General features: G+C 63.9%; 1 protein-coding gene across 4 annotated transcripts; it reads left to right on the top strand.

Annotated features, from left to right (window-relative positions):
- Positions 1-4297: 4297 nt before the first annotated feature.
- On the top strand, positions 4298-15459 carry PPOX (protoporphyrinogen oxidase). 4 transcript variants are annotated; one of them, XM_030542270.1, is made up of 13 exons: positions 4298-4358; positions 7144-7238; positions 7879-8013; positions 8669-8784; positions 8979-9111; positions 10556-10700; positions 11010-11200; positions 11624-11684; positions 12037-12155; positions 12440-12553; positions 14181-14330; positions 14410-14452; positions 14839-15459. In XM_030542270.1, exons 2-13 carry the CDS (start codon positions 7152-7154, stop codon positions 14973-14975), a joined length of 1431 nt encoding a protein of 476 aa, XP_030398130.1. In that variant the 5' UTR covers positions 4298-4358; positions 7144-7151; the 3' UTR covers positions 14976-15459. The 4 variants fall into 4 exon arrangements, with proteins under 4 accessions (XP_030398130.1, XP_030398133.1, XP_030398131.1 ...); XM_030542273.1 differs by lacking the exon at positions 4298-4358 and adding an exon at positions 4361-4375; XM_030542271.1 differs by lacking the exon at positions 4298-4358 and adding an exon at positions 4367-4384.
- The last annotated feature ends 24 nt before the right edge of the window (positions 15460-15483 follow it).

Here is a 15483-nt window from a genome sequence, read left to right as displayed (position 1 = left end):
GAGGGTGTGGGGCACCATTCCTGCCCACAGCACTTCACTGCTAGGCTGTGAGGGGAACCAGGCCCAGGGCAGGGGAACTCAGTGCCACGACGTGTGCTAGCCCAGCGAGACGCCTTCCCTGCCAGGAGAGGCAGAAATGGTCAGTAGCCTTTTGCCACAAGAGCTGTTTCTATGGGCTGCCGCTGGTCCCTCGCATGGGGCAATTTAAACAGGCCAAAGCCCTGGATGGGGCGTCTGGGGGACCCCTCTCCAGCTCAGTCGCCTGGGATCCAGCCTCTACATTAATGTTACCCCAGAGTCTCATCAGCATCACCCCCAGGCTGCTCAGACCAGTTCTCTGATGCAGCCTGCCAGGTGTGGAATGGGGCGTGTCATGGGCCCTGGTGCTGCCAGTAACCAGGACTCCTGAGTTCTCTTCAGGGTCCTACTCCTCCCCCACCCCTCCAAGGGAGGGTTTGGTTTCCTTGGTGGCCGTAAAGGTCCTTGGCATTAGGGTGCTGGAGACGTTCCTCCCATCTGGGCTGGCCCAGGGACTGAAATGGACAGGCCTGCTGCTCTCTGAGCAGGGATCCTGGCCCTGGCTGCTGGATGGGATGGTGCAAGTCACATATACCTGGGTCGGGGCAGGGGCTGTTGGCACCTGACAGCAACCAGCCGAGGGCCTTTCCCAGCACCCAGCTGGCCTTCAAATGGGCCCCAGAGCCTTGGTCACATGGGACTGCAGGGAAGGATTCTGAGAGCAGCGGGGCCCCGGAGCTCTGCCGTTACATTTTGGGCCAGGTCACACTTGCAGGTGGTGCCCGGACAGCCCTGAGGCTGGCAGGTCAGGACTAGGCTAGCCCTGAGCTGAGAGTGTGTAGCGCGTCTCTGGCTGGGGCAGAGCTGGGCGGCTCAGGATTTAGGTGCCGTGTGCTCCAGGCGCCTGGTCACTAATTTGTTTGGCTGCTGAGTGGGGTCCGTTCCTCAAGCTGCTTGACTGAGCTCACTGGATTGGAAGCAGCGGCTTTTCTCTCTGCAAGCCCCAGTCCAATCCCCCGTGCCCTGACTGAGGGGGTGGGGGATTGGAGTCATTTGATGTGTCCATATGTGTGACTGAGTCTTCCCGGGCACTGGGAGCTGCTACATACAGAGCGTACAAGGGCGGGTGGGCAGCAGGTTGGGACGCAGCCCCTCGACGTTGGTACAGAGGCCCCGTCAGGCGCTGACTCGAGTCTAAGAATGGAAATGGAGATGCTTGATGGCAGTGGGAGTCCCAAGGCCTGGCCATTAACTGGCAGCCCAGGAGGGTGGACATGTGAATTCAGCCTGGCAACAGCTGGGAACAAAGGAATGAGGAGTCCAGGGGTGGCTTTAAGGTGCTGCTCTGCAGAGACAGGGGCACCGACACAGAGAGCTTGAGAGCCAAGCTGGGGCCCAGGGGAGCCTGCCGAGACGGACTCTAACTTGAGCCTGGCTTTCCCATGTTAACCTAGGATGCCCAGGTGCTGCGTGCCCAGGACTGACGAAGGCTGCCCAGGGTCGCTGCAGACGCTCCCTGTCTGAGCAAAGTTGGACTTGCTGCAGAGTCGGGGAGCTGGAGCCTGAAAGCTCCTGTTCGCAGCTGTGGGGTCGCATGTCCCACCCCAGAGACAATGTGGGCGCCTGGGGTCTGGCACACTAATGAGGTCACTCCCAGGGCCTGTATGAAGGCCAGGGCCTAGCCCAGACCCTGAGGAGCTATGACAGAAGGGATACGTGTGCAGCCGTGTGCCAGGATTGCCCGCATGTCTCTGCCCAAAGTGTCTCCTGCCCTCAGTGCTGTGGATGGGGGTGGTTGGGAAGGATGGTGTGGGGGTGATACGGGGACTGGGGGGCGCTATTGAGGGCTTGGGAGGGGCAGCATTGGAGGCAGGGGGGGGGGTTGAGGGGCAATATTGGGAGTAGTGGGGCAGTGGGGGGTGATATGGGGGATGGGGGGTATTGGGGTTATATGGGGGCTAGGAGGGGCAGTATAGGGGAAGTGGGGGTGATATGGGGGCTGGGACAGGGTTGGGGGCAGTATTGGGGCAGTGGAGGGTAAGATGGTGCTGTGGTGGCATGGTGGGCTGGGGGGTGGTAATGGGGGCAGAGGGTGATAAAGGGCTGGGAGGAGGAATGGTGGGCTGTATTGGGGCAGTAGGGGTTGACATGGGGCTGGGGGGGTAGTGAAGGTTGGGGGGAGGTAGTGGGGGTGATATGGGTCTGGGGGGTGGTATTGGGGCAATGGGAGGTGATACAGGGCTGGGGGGCAGTATTGGGGGCAATGGGGGTGATACGCAGCTAGGGGGTGGTATTGGGGCAGTGGGGGAGTGATGCGGGACTGGGGGGTATTGGGGGTGATACGGTGCTGGGGGCACAGGACTGGTGCAGTAGAGGGTGACACGGCTGGGGAGGCGGTATTGGGGCAATGGGGATGATAGGGGGTTAGGGGGTGGTATTGAGGCAGTAGGGGGTGACATGGGGCTGGAGGGTAGTGGAGTGTTGGGGTGATATTGGAGGTAGTGGGGGTGATGAGGCTGGGGGTGATACGGACTGGGGGCAGTATGGGGCAGTGGGGGTGATACGGGGCTGGGGGGGTGATATTGGGGCAGCGGGGGTGACCCGGGGCTGGGGGGGCGGTATTGAGGCAGTGGGGCTGATACGGGGCTGGGGGCAGTAATGGGGTGACACAGGGGCTGGAAGTGGTATTGGGGCAGTGGGGGTAATACGGGTCTGGGGGGCAGTATTGTGGCAGTGGGGGGTGACACGGCGAGGACTGGGGGAAGTATTGGAGCAGTGGGGGTGACACGGGGGCAGGGGGTGACACAGGCTGGGGGCAGTATTGGAACAGTGGGGGTGACAAGGGGCTGGGGGGGCAGTATTGGGGCAGTGGGGGTGATATGGGGCTGGGGGCGGTAATGGGGGTGATACGGGGCTGGGGGCAGTATTGGGACAGTAGGGGTAATATGGGTCTTGGGGGGTGATACAGGGCTGGGGGAAGTATTGAAGCAGTGGGGGTGACGGGGCTGGGGGGGTGGTATTGAGGCAGTGGGGGTGATACGGGGCTGGAGGTGGTATTGAGGCAGTGGGGGTAATACGGGTCGGGGGGTGATACAGGGCTGGGGGAAGTATTGGAGAAGTGGGGGTAACACAGGGGCTGGAAGTGGTATTGGGGCAGTGGGGGTAATACGGGTCTGGGGGGGAAGTACTGGAGCAGTGGGAGTGACATGGGGTGGGGGGGCAGAGGGGTGACACGGGCTGGGGGCAGTATTGGGGCAGTGGGGGGTGATACGGGGCTGGGGGTGACATGGCGGGGACTGGGGGAAGTATTGGAGCAGTGGGGGTGACACAGGGCGGGAGGGCGGTATTGGGGCAGTGGGGGTGACATGGGGGCTGGAAGTGGTATTGGGGCAGTGGGGGGAATACGGGTCTAGGGGGAAGTATTGGAGCAGTGGGGGTGACACGGGGTGGGGGGCAGGGGCTGACGGGCTGGGGGCAGTATTGAGGCAGTGGAGGTGACACGAGGCTGGAAGTGGTATTGGGGCGGGGGGGTAATACGGGTCTAGGGGGGCAGTATTGGGGCAGTGGGGGGGGTGATATGGGGCTGGGGGGTGACATGGTGGGGACTGGGGGAAGTATTGGAGCAGTGGGGGGGTAATACGGGTCTAGGGGGGCAGTATGGGGGCAGTGGGGGTGACACGGGACAGGGGGGCAGTGGGGTGATACGGGGCTGGAAGTGGTATTGGGGCGGGGGGGTAATACAGGTCTGGGGGGGCAATATTGGGGCAGTGGGGGGGTGACATGGGGCTGGGGGGTGACACGGGCTGGGGGCAGTATTGCGGCAGTGGGGGGGTGACACGGCGAGGACTGGGGGAAGTATTGGAGCAGTGGGGGTGACACGGGGGCAGGGGGTGACACAGGCTGGGGGCAGTATTGGGACAGTGGGGGTGACAAGGGGCTGGGGGGCAGTATTGGGGCAGTGGGGGTGATATGGGGCTGGGGGCGGTAATGGGGTGACACGGGGCTGGGGGCGGTAATGGGACAGTAGGGGTAATATGGGTCTTGGGGGGTGATACAGGGCTGGGGGCAGTATTGCGGCAGTGGGGGGGTAATACGGGTCGGGGGGGCAGTATTGGGCCGGGAGGGGCCTTGCGGCGGGGTCACGAGACGCTGCCCCCCCCGTCAGGCTCCGCGTGTGGCCCCGCCGGGCCGCCCTCCCCCACACCCGTCACCGGGGCGGGCCCGACCTTGTTGAGTCCGGACGGGGCGGTCTGATGTCTGATTGGTCCACTGCTCGTTATTCCCGCCCCGCCCTTAACCAATCCCGGCCGCGGCGGCGAAGGGATGTTTTTGCTCCGAGGGTGAGAGTGGCCGGACGGTCGGGACGGGAAGGGGGGGGGGGCGTGGGGTGAGGGTAATGGGGGGCTGGGGAGTGGTGGGGGATGAGGCTGGGGGTGGTTGGGGGGCTGGGGTGGGAGGTTGTGGGGTGGCAGGGGGCTGAGGCTGGGAGTGGGCGGGGTGAGGGTAATGGGGGGCTGGGGAGTGGTGGGGGATGAGGCTGGGAGTGGTTGGGGGGCTGGGGAGTGGTGGGGGGCTGAGGTTGGGGTGTGGGGTGGCAGGGGGCTGAGGCTGGGGGCGGGCGGGGTGAAGGTAATGGGGGGCTGGGGAGTGGTGGGGGGCTGAGGTTGGGGTGTGGGGTGGCAGGGGGCTGAGGCTGGGGGTGGTTGGGGGGCTGGGGTGGGAGGTTGTGGGGTGGCAGGGGGCTGAGGCTGGGAGTGGGCGGGGTGAGGGTAATGGGGGGGCTGGGGAGTGGTGGGGGATGAGGCTGGGAGTGGTTGGGGGCTGGGGTGGGAGGTTGGGGGGGCTGAGGTTGGGGTTGTGGGGTGGCAGGGGGCTGAGGCTGGGGGCGGGCGGGGTGAGGGTAATGGGGGGCTGGGGAGTGGTGGGGGGCTGAGGGTGGGGTGGCAGGGGGCTGAAGCTGGGAGCGGTCGAGATGAGGGTAATGGGGGGCTGGGGAGGGAGTGGTTGGGGGGCTGGGGTGGGAGGTTGTGGGGTGGCAGGGGGCTGAGGCTGGGGGCGGGCGGGGTGAAGGTAATGGGGGGCTGGGGAGTGGTGGGGGGCTGAGGTTGGGGTGTGGGGTGGCAGGGGGCTGAGGCTGGGGGTGGTTGGGGGGCTGGGGTGGGAGGTTGTGGGGTGGCAGGGGGCTGAGGCTGGGAGTGGGCGGGGTGAGGGTAATGGGGGGCTGGGGAGTGGTGGGGGATGAGGCTGGGAGTGGTTGGGGGGCTGGGGTGGGAGGTTGGGGGGGCTGAGGTTGGGGTGTGGGGTGGCAGGGGGCTGAGGCTGGGGGCGGGCGGGGTGAAGGTAATGGGGGGCTGGGGAGTGGTGGGGGGCTGAGGGTGGGGTGGCAGGGGGCTGAAGCTGGGAGCGGTCGAGATGAGGGTAATGGGGGGCTGGGGAGGGAGTGGTTGGGGGGCTGGGGTGGGAGGTTGTGGGGTGGCAGGGGGCTGAGGCTGGGGGCGGGTGGGGTGAGGGTAATGGGGGGTTGGGGAGTGGTGGGGGATGAGGCTGGGGGTGGTTGGGGGGCTGGGGTGGGAGGTTGTGGGGGGCTGAGGTTGGGGTGTGGGGTGGCAGGGGGCTGAGGCTGGGGGCGGGTGGGGTGAGGGTAATGGGGGGCTGGGGAGTGGTGGGGGATGAGGCTGGGGGTGGTTGGGGGGCTGGGGTGGGAGGTTGTGGGGTGGCAGGGGGCTGAGGCTGGGGGCGGGTGGGGTGAGGGTAATGGGGGGTTGGGGAGTGGTGGGGGATGAGGCTGGGAGTGGTTGGGGGGCTGGGGTGGGAGGTTGTGGGGGGCTGAGGTTGGGGTTGTGGGGTGGCAGGGGGCTGAGGCTGGGGGCGGGTGGGGTGAGGGTAATGGGGGACTGGGGAGTGGTGGGGGGCTGAGGCTGGGGGTGGTTGGGGGGCTGGGGTGGGAGGTTGTGGGGTGGCAGGGGGATGAGGCTGGGAGCGGTCGAGATGAGGGTAATGGGGGGCTGGGGAGTGGTGGGGGGCTGAGGCTGGGAGTGGTTGGGGGGCTGGGGTGGGAGGTTGTGGGGGGCTGAGGTTGGGGTGTGGGGTGGCAGGGGGCTGAGGCTGGGCGGGGTGAGGGTAATGGGGGGCTGGGGAGTGGTGGGGGATGAGGCTGGGAGTGGTTGGGGGGCTGGGGTGGGAGGTTGTGGAGGGCTGAGGTTGGGGTGTGGGGTGGCAGGGGGCTGAGGCTGGGAGTGGGCGGGGTGAGGGTAATGGGGGGCTGGGGAGTGGTGGGGGATGAAGCTGGGAGTGGTTGGGGGGCTGGGGTGGGAGGTTGTGGGGGGCTGAGGTTGGGGTGTGGGGTGGCAGGGGGCTGAGGCTGGGGGCGGGCGGGGTGAGGGTAATGGGGGGCTGGGGAGTGGTGGGGGATGAGGCTGGGAGTGGTTGGGGGGCTGGGGTGGGAGGTTGTGGGGGGCTGAGGTTGGGGTGTGGGGTGGCAGGGGGCTGAGGCTGGGAGTGGGTGGGGTGAGGGTAATGGGGGGCTGGGGAGTGGTGGGGGATGAGGCTAGGAGTGGTTGGGGGGCTGGGGTGGGAGGTTGTGGGGGGCTGAGGTTGGGGTGTGGGGTGGCAGGGGGCTGAGGCTGGGGGCGGGTGGGGTGAGGGTAATGGGGGACTGGGGAGTGGTGGGGGGCTGAGGCTGGGGGTGGTTGGGGGGCTGGGGTGGGAGGTTGTGGGGTGGCAGGGGGATGAGGCTGGGAGCGGTCGAGATGAGGGTAATGGGGGGCTGGGGAGTGGTGAGGGGCTGAGGCTGGGAGTGGTTGGGGGGCTGGGGTGGGAGGTTGTGGGGGGCTGAGGTTGGGGTGTGGGGTGGCGGGGGGCTGAGGCTGGGGGCGGGCGGGGTGAGGGTAATGGGGGGTTGGGGAGTGGTGGGGGGATGAGGCTGGGGGTGGAGGGTTGTGGGGAACTGAGGCTGGCGGCAATGCAGCACGTCATGGGTCCCGTCCTATGTGTGGCTCTGTCCCATGCTGCTGGCCCCCTGGGTGGGGTCTAGCCCCAGAGACCCCAGGTTCAGGGGGAGCAGCTGATCCCAGTGTGGGGGCACGGCCAGCCCCTCTCCACGCTGACCCCTCTCTTCTCCCCCAGGCTGCTGAATGCAGAGGACGGTGGCAGTTGTTGGTGGTGGGATCAGTGGCCTCACCGCCTGCTACCACCTGGCCAGGAGCCCCAATGCTCCCAAGGTGAGACCTCCTGGGGCAGCGTCCCCAGGGGCTGCCTGCGCAAGGCACTAACGCAGCGGGTCGCTGACCCTGGGCTGCCCCACAGCTCTGGGGCCTGTCTGTGGAGACCATGGACAGCACCAGGGCTGCCCTGCCTTCCGGGGCAGAGAGGAGCCCCATCCCTACAGTCTTCCAGCTCTTGGTCACTGCGCTGGAAGTGCCAGTGGGGGGTAAATGGTACCCGATGTGGGGCTGGCTTGTGCAGCATTCAATGACCCTGGGCTCACAGCTGCCCCACCCAGCTAGGGCATGGAGTTCAGGCCTGGGGGTGGCCCCTGATCCCTTCTGTGAGGCTCAGCCGCCTGGCTGTGGGGCAGGTCCTGGGGCTCTTCTCCCACCTCTTGGTGCCAGGCTCTGCAGCACTGAAGCAGCAGTAGGGAGATGGTGCAATCTAGTGCTGACCGTGCTGCTTCATGCCTGGACATGGCCTCCACAGGCCACAGCCCGGGGCTCAGGGGAAGCTGGATTGGGCTGGGCTCCGGGGCAGTTAGGCTGCTTGTTCCGGGAGCCTTGGTGTTATGAGGGGCTGGCTCAGTGACCGTCTCCTGCGAGAACTGGGGTGACTGCAGCCCTGCCCTGATGGATTCCCCCCTCCCTGCAGATAATCCTGCTGGAGGGTAGCGGCCGCCTGGGAGGCTGGCTCCATTCCACTCGAACTGAGGACGGGGCCATATTTGAGCATGGCCCCAGGGGGATCCGACCTGCTGGGACGGTGGGGAAGAACACTCTGCTCATGGTAGGTGGGCAGAGCCTGCAGAATCAGGGAGGGGGGCAGGGTCCAGCTGGGGCATGAGGGGGAGACCTGGAGTGTTGGCTCTGCAGCCAGGTGGGATCTGTCCAGCTAGGCTAATCTAATGGAGGCGCTGGGAGCCCCCATGCAGGGGCAGGCCCCAGAGCTGCCTCCTGGTGGCTGTTGGGACCTTGCAATCGCTTGCACTCCAGCAGGACAGCGACAACTGGGTGCTCTTGATGCCAGTAGCTGGGTCTACCCCTGCTGAAGGGCTGGTGCTCCTCAGCCCCAGCCTGGAATGGCCTTGGCGAGGAAGCAGACATGCCAGCGCACTACAGAGCTGGGGGAGGGCAGGCAATGGCTTAGAGGAACCCGTGGGGCACGGTCAAAGGGTGGGAACATCTGGCAGCTCTGGGGCGGTTTGGGTGGAGTCAGCGAAATGGCTATGTGCATTTGGGCAGAGCCTGCTGACTTTGGTCTGTCCTGCCCCATCTCAGTCAGGGCCAGGGGGTCTGTCGTGACTAGGGCCCCCCTGATCTCAGCTAGGAGTAGGGAGTCTGTGGGGCAGCAGAGGCCTCCAGTTTTGGTCATGGCCTCTTGGTGCTGCCCTAATACCCAGTAACATGAGGAGTCGGTGTCTAGCCCGCTTGTCTCTCCCTAGGTCTCTGAACTTGGCCTGGATGCAGATGTGCTTCCGGTGCCCGGCGACCACCCGGCTTCCAAGAATCGCTACCTCTATGTGAGCAGGGCGCTGCACAGGCTGCCGTCCGGCATTGGGTACGTGTCCCGTGGCTGCTGCTGCTCAGCCGCTGTGTGGGGGAGCTGACTCTTCCCCTCAATCCCAGCAGCTAGTGACTGTGCTGGGGGGTGATGGGTCTGGGGGTGGGGACAGGGAAGGTTCCCAGCTGCACTGCCTCTGTTCACTTCGCTGTCATGCCCCAGCCCAGGAACCCCTCTGTGTTTGTTGGCAGCGGTGTTCTGCGGACAGTGCCGCCCTTCACCAGACCCCTACTCTGGAGTGGGCTGCGTGAGCTGGCAGCCCCCCGGGGCACCCAGCCGGATGAGACCATCCACAGCTTTGTGAGCCGCCGCTTCGGAAAGGAGGTATGAGCCCAGCCTGTGCAGGGAGGGGAGCCTAGGAGGGGTGAGTGTGGGCTCTGTGCACAGGGCAGGGGGAGAGATTTAGTGCAGGGGAGGAGCTGAGGCTGGGCCCCAGGGTGTGGTGGCAGCAGCTCTGCCTATCTTCATCCTGCAGCGGGTGAGGGAAGGGAGCCAGGCATGGCCCTCCCAGATGGGCCCCAGGCAGCCTGTGATCTGTGCTGCACTGTCACACTTGGAGACGCAAGACAATTTCCATAAGAGCCAAGGTGTGGACCGTTCTGCCAGGCTCTCCTAGTGCCCTGAGTGCAGGCAGATTCATGCAGGATTCTGCATTTCCCATTCCAAACTGCCAGGCAGTGTTGCTGTGCAGTGGAACAGCTGCCACTTCCTGCCCCAGAGGGGGCTGCATTGCCATGACAGGTTTCTCTGTTGGTATCTCAGTGGGGCAGGGTCTGGTGGTGAAGCAGGAGAGACTGGAAGTCAGGGCTCCTGGATTCTATTCCCGGCTCTGCCACAGACACAGTGTGCCTCAAGGCATGGCTCTTCCTCGCTCTGTGACTCAGTTTCTCCATCTGATCATGCCTGACATCCTGGTGGTGGGGAGCCTAGTTGCCAGGGTGCTCTGGAGCCCGAGGGTGGGAAGGTGCTAGAGGAGGTGAGGCGTGAACAGGCCGCCAGCAGGGCTGGAGAGTCAGAGCACCACTGAGAAATGACAGAGAGGGAACTTGCTGGGAGTCCTATGATTGGAGAGAGGGGCTGCTTCAACCAGCATGAACGGCAGAGCAGGCGGCTCCTGCCCCCAGCATGGGGAGTCCTCCTGCCCCATGCTTGATGGTGAGAGAAACCTGCTGTGGCCAGGTGTGGTGGGGGTGTTCCCCCCTGTAGGGCGAGCACGGTCTGACTGCAGGCCTGGCACTGGCCTCTCTTCAGCAGCTGGGGCTGTGGGAGCTGTGCATGGTGTGGGAGTGTGTCAGGGTAGAGGCCTGTGGTCTGACTGCAGGCCTGGGGCTGGCCTCTCTTCAGCAGCTGGGGCTGTGGGAGCTGTGCATGGTGTGGGAGTGTGTCAGGGTAGAGGCCTGGGGCTGGCCTCTCCAGTCTCTGTGCTCAGTGCTGGTGGGGAGTGAGCCTGGCCTGGTGCAGGGGCTCTGGGGGCTGCCTGGCAGCCTTGTCTGCCCAGTCCTGGTGGGAGAAAGGGCAGGTGGACTCAGGGTTGTCCCTGGTCACTCCAGGGTTTGTGGAGCCAGGGTGGTCTCTGCCCCATCACACAGCTGTCCCCTGGGGGTTGCAAGAGCTGCCCTCACTGGCTGTTCAGCTCACCCAGAGCCCCACTGGGAAGATCCCTTTTCTCTTGCCTGTGCCCAGCGGGTGGGGCTGGGGCAGGACTCTATACCCAGCAGCATTAGGGCTGGGGTAGGGCCTGACTGATCCTCTCTCCTTGGCTCCCTAGCTGGCTGACATCGCCATTGACAGCCTGTGCCGGGGGGTGTTTGCTGGAGACTGCCGGGCCCTGAGCGTGCGCTCCTGCTTCCCCGCGCTGTTCGAGGCTGAGCAGAGGCGACGCTCCGTCATCCTGGGGATGGCCCTGGGTGGAGGTGAGAGTCGGCCGCGCAGCCTCCTGCAAAGGGGCTTTGGGGACGATGGAGCTGCTGGGCCAGGGATAGGCTGCACCTGTGCTCCAGAAGGGACGGGACGGGAGCATGTGCCTGAGTCAGGACCCTGCTCCATCGCTGGCTGGCTGTGCAGTCTCCTCCCCTGGCTAGCTCTGATCTCTGGGGGCCCTTCCCATTGGTGGTAGCTCAGTTGGGTCAGGGCAGCGGGATAGAGCTGAGAAGTGGGGAGATTGGCGGGTTCCTGGGGGATCTGCCGTGTGGATGAGTTTCTAGCCTGCTCTCTGCATCTAGGGAAAGGCCCCGCCCTGGACTCGGCGCTGAGCCGCAGGGCCTGCGATGAGCGCTGGAGCCAGTGGTCGCTGCGTGGTGGCATGGAGACACTGCCCGAGGCCCTGCAGGACTTTCTGAGACAGCGTGGGGTGGAAATGCACTGCCATGCCCGGCTGCGGCGCCTGGAGAGAACGGCAGCTGAGTGCTGGCAGGTGAGAGGCAGCAGAGTGTGTCCTCTTGCACCCCTTCGGAGTCCCTCTGGGGAGGGCTCTGCTGGGACACGGAGGGGAGGGGAGCTAGGCTCCAAAGGGTTAACCTGAAACTGATCCTCCACTTGCTGCATTTTCTGGTCAAACACTTCACCGTTGCCCAATTCAGGTGTGAACATGAGTGGTCAAGAGCAGGGAGGTGGGAGCCGGGACTCCTGGGTTCTGTTCCCAGCTCTGGGAGGGGAGTGGGGCTGGTGGTCAGAGCAGGGGTGTTGGGAGCCAGGACTCCTGGGCTCTACCCCAGCTTGGCCACTTGTCTTCCTGCTGGGGTGAGTCACCTCTCTGCTCTGTGAGGCAGGGGTGTAGGCCCAGGCTTGCCAGCAGGTGGGCCCAGGTCTCTGCGCTGACTGTGCCTTTCTCATCTAGATCACCCTGGAGGATGGCAGCGTGAGAGCAGACCATGTGATCAGTGCCATCCCAGCCAGAGGTAGGGGTGGTGCTGTGCTGAGGGCAGCCCCTCTGCTCTGATCGGGATCTGTGCCGTGTGGTCCCATGTAGCTGTGGAGCCATCTAGGCACTCAGGAAGGGTGGGGGTAGGGACTCAGTCTCTGCTTGTCCAGCAGAGACCCCGCGCGGGTCTGAACCCGTTTTTTGGCTGGGCCCTGCATCCCACTCAGGGAACCCTCCCCTCTGTGCAGGAGTGTGGGCTAGTGGTGAGAGTGGCGAACTCCTGGGTTTTCTCTCTGGCTGTGGTTTGGAGCAGGCGTTCTGGCTCTGCGCAGGGGGGAAAGGGGTGTGGAGCCCCCAGCTGCTCTGTGCTGAGGCATCTCTGTTTCCAGCTCTGGCAGTGCTGCTCCCCGGCTGGGCCGAGCCGCTGGCCCAGGAGCTGCGCAGCATCGAGGCCGTGTCGGTGGGTGTGGTGAACCTGCAGTACAACGGTGCCACGCTGCCCATCACGGTGAGACTGGGGCAGCCCCCATCCTGTCCCCGAGCACCCAGCATTACATGGGGCTAAGTAGGAAGGGAGAACTCCCCAGACTACAGCCCTAGCCTCATGTCTTGGGGGGGCCTGGGAGCAGTGGGTAGTTGTGGGGAGCTCCCAGCAAGTCGTGTGTGGAGCTGGCTCCCGGAGCTGGGGGTGAGGGCAGGGTGTCCACCCATCTGCCCATCCAGCTGCTGTCTTCCAGGGGGAAGTGGGGCAGACCCTAGGGGGTAATAGGTGTTTCCTTGTCTCTGTCCCAGGGGTTCGGGCACCTGGTGCCCTCGTTCGAAGACAGCTCCCTGCTGGGCATTGTCTACGACTCGGTCGCCTTCCCGGAGCAGAATGGCAGCTGTGGCCCTTCCGTCCGGCTCACGGTGAGCACACCACCCGGCCCCCTGCTCCCTCCAGGGAGGTGTGCTGGTGGCAGAGGGGGCTGGGTGTGGATGTGCACAGGTCCAGCCATGGGCCGTGGCAGCCAGACCCCTGGTTTCTGATTTTCCCTGGGGGTGCTTAACACCTACTCCACTCCTTCCCCCAAGGCTCCACCCCTGCCCTGCCCTCGCTTCTCCCCCAGTGCCCACTGCTGACCGGGGTGTTCGGCGGCAGGCAGGTGGCACTGGGAGGGAGGAGGAGGAGCTGATTGGCAGGGCCCACTGGTGAGTGCTGAGCACCCACTTTTTTTTCTTCTTTCTGTGGGTGCTCCAGCCCCCGAGTATCCACGACAAGGGGGCTGGTTCCACCACAGCACAGGGCAGACAGCTATGGCATCTGGCCCAGGACCCCCAGCATCCTGCTGGCTCCTCTCATGGGCTGAAAGTTGGCTTAGTCTGGCACCAGCTCAGCCATCCTCAGTGTGGGGCAGGGGATCCTGGTTTGGGGCCAGGCCTGGTCCTCTGGGGCCCTGTTTAAAATAGACTTTAAGGTCAGAAGGGACCATTATGATCATCTAGTCTGAACTCCTGCACAGCGCAGGCCCCAGAATCTCACCCACCCACTCCTGGAACAAACCCCTGCCGAACATCTGGGCTATTCAAGACCTCAACTTGCGGTTTGAAGACCTCAAGCTGCAGAGAATCCTCCAGCAAGTGACCCGTGCCCCACGCTGCAGAGGAAGGCGAAAAACCTCCAGGGCCGCTGCCAATCTGCCCTGGAGGAAAATTCTCTGTAGTAACTCAGATCCCACCCTATCTGGTGTCCCATCACAGGCCATTGGGCATATTTACCGCTAATACTCAAAGATAAATTAATTGTCAAAATAAGGCTATCCCATCATAGCATCCCCTCCATAAACTTATCAAGCTTAGGCCTTGGCTACGCTTGTGAGTCAGAGCGCAATAAAGCCTCGCAGAGCGCTGTACCTCACTCCCCGTCCACACTGGCAAGGCACGTACAGCGCTGCTGGTGCTCCACCTCCCCAAGAGGAGTGACATTTGCTGTGCCTTGGCTACAACTCCCGGGTGTCAGTGTGAACGGGGAGTTAACTTACTGCGCTGTGATAATCCCCTTATCAGGTGGCCGCTCTTCTCATTGTGATGGGCTGCGGGAGTGCGGAAGTGCCCTTTCAAAACTCCATCAGAGAGAAAAAGCAAACATTTTGCTGTTTGCTGTGAGTGAGAAGCAGGCGGTCTGAACTTACAGGGCAGTGTGCTGCCTCCCTCCCTTTTTGAAAAGTATGTTGCAGCCACTTGAATGCTGGGAGAGCTGCCCAAAATGCACCACTCCCAATGCGGCTGCAAATGTGGCCAGGCCAGTGCGCTGCCAGCTGGTAGAGTGGACAGACAGCAGCGCTTCCCCATCTCAGCTGTATGAAGCCGGGTTTAACTCACCCTGCTGTACAGCTGCAAGTGTAGCCATGCTCTTAGTCTTGAAAGCAGTTTAGGGTAGGGAGGGGGGAGATCCTGGTTTTCTGGCGCCGTTACCCCTCCCCCTGCAGTTCAGGAGTCCTCTTGGCCCCAAGCCAAGATCCTGCTCCCCTCCTGAGTGGTTGTTCGCTGCCTGCAGGTGATGCTGGGAGGTGCGTGGTTCAAACAGGGCTTTGGGGACCCAGAGACGGTGCCACAGGCCGTGCTGCTGAGCCGTGCCAAGGAGGCAGTGAGGGCACACCTGGGCATTGTGGCCGAGCCCTCCCGCACAATCGTCAAGGTGCTCAAGGTAGGTGGGGTGGGGGTGAGCAGCACTGGGAACCATACAGGCCAAACCAGCCCTCACTCCGTCTCTGGTCCTTCCGCAGGCCTGCATCCCCCAGTACACACTCGGCCACTGGCAGAGGACAGGTAAGGCTGGCAGAGCCCTTGGTGCCCTCTCATATCTATGGCATCAGGCTGCCCTTCGCATGTTATCCCCTCTGCAGTATCATAGAATCTCAGGAGATCATCTAGTCCAACCCCCTGCTCAAAGCAGGACCAATCCCCAGATTTTTACCCCAGATCCCTAAATGGCCCCCTCAGGATTGAACTCACAACCCTGGGCCAATGCTCCAACCACCGAGCTATTTGCCCCATGTCAAGCCTGGGGGTGGGGTCCTGGGCTGGGCAATGGGGCACACAGCCACACACTCCCAGGTGGGATTTATCAGCATAGCCAGAGGAGCACAGCTCCATCCCATGTGCTGGGGGTGGTAAAGACCCCTCTAGCCTTACTCCCTCTGTCCCCCTGGCAGAGACCATGAGCCGTTACCTGGAGCAGGAAGGATTACCGCTGAGCCTGATCGGGGCCTCCTACCAGGGTGTCTCTGTGAACGACTGTATCTACAGTGCCAAGATGGCAGTCACCCGGCTCCTGGACCAGGCCTGCTGATCTGCCACTGGGCGCCTACCTCTTGAACTAACTCTGCTTCAAGCAGAGAACAATGGAGGCCCCTGCCAGGCAACGGGCTCTCGCAGTGCGAGGAGAGGCTGCGTCCTCTGAGGGCACTGGGGGCTGGATTCCTATCCAAGGTGGGTGGGGGTGGGGCTGGGGCCCCCTTGTGATAGAGGGACATCCCCAGAAGCAGTGAGAGAAGGTGAGTGTGGAGGCTGGGGCACTGACTCAGCAGCTGTAGGCTGCAGCCTGGGTTCTTTTCAGCAGTGGTCAGGTACCAGCTCAAGGGAGGGGCTGGGCTGGCCTGTCTCACCCAGACCCTTCCTTCCCCACCCCCAAGGCTCCCCCCAACCAGCCCTTGGCCAAGCCCCTCCCTGGCTGGTGTGGTTCGTGCTGCCGTTGTGTAGTTCACTGTGGGGGGGCTATGACCCCTGCACCTCAGGCTCTGTCATTGACTAATAAACCCCCTGTGGCTGGGTTAGCGGGGCTCTGTGCTGACTGATTC

This window comes from Gopherus evgoodei, chromosome 24 (assembly GCF_007399415.2).
Source record: "Gopherus evgoodei ecotype Sinaloan lineage chromosome 24, rGopEvg1_v1.p, whole genome shotgun sequence".
In the NCBI taxonomy this organism is placed as follows: Eukaryota; Metazoa; Chordata; order Testudines; family Testudinidae; genus Gopherus; species Gopherus evgoodei.
The sequence above is the reverse complement of the archived record's forward strand: the minus strand, read 5'-3'. Positions and strand labels throughout refer to the sequence as shown.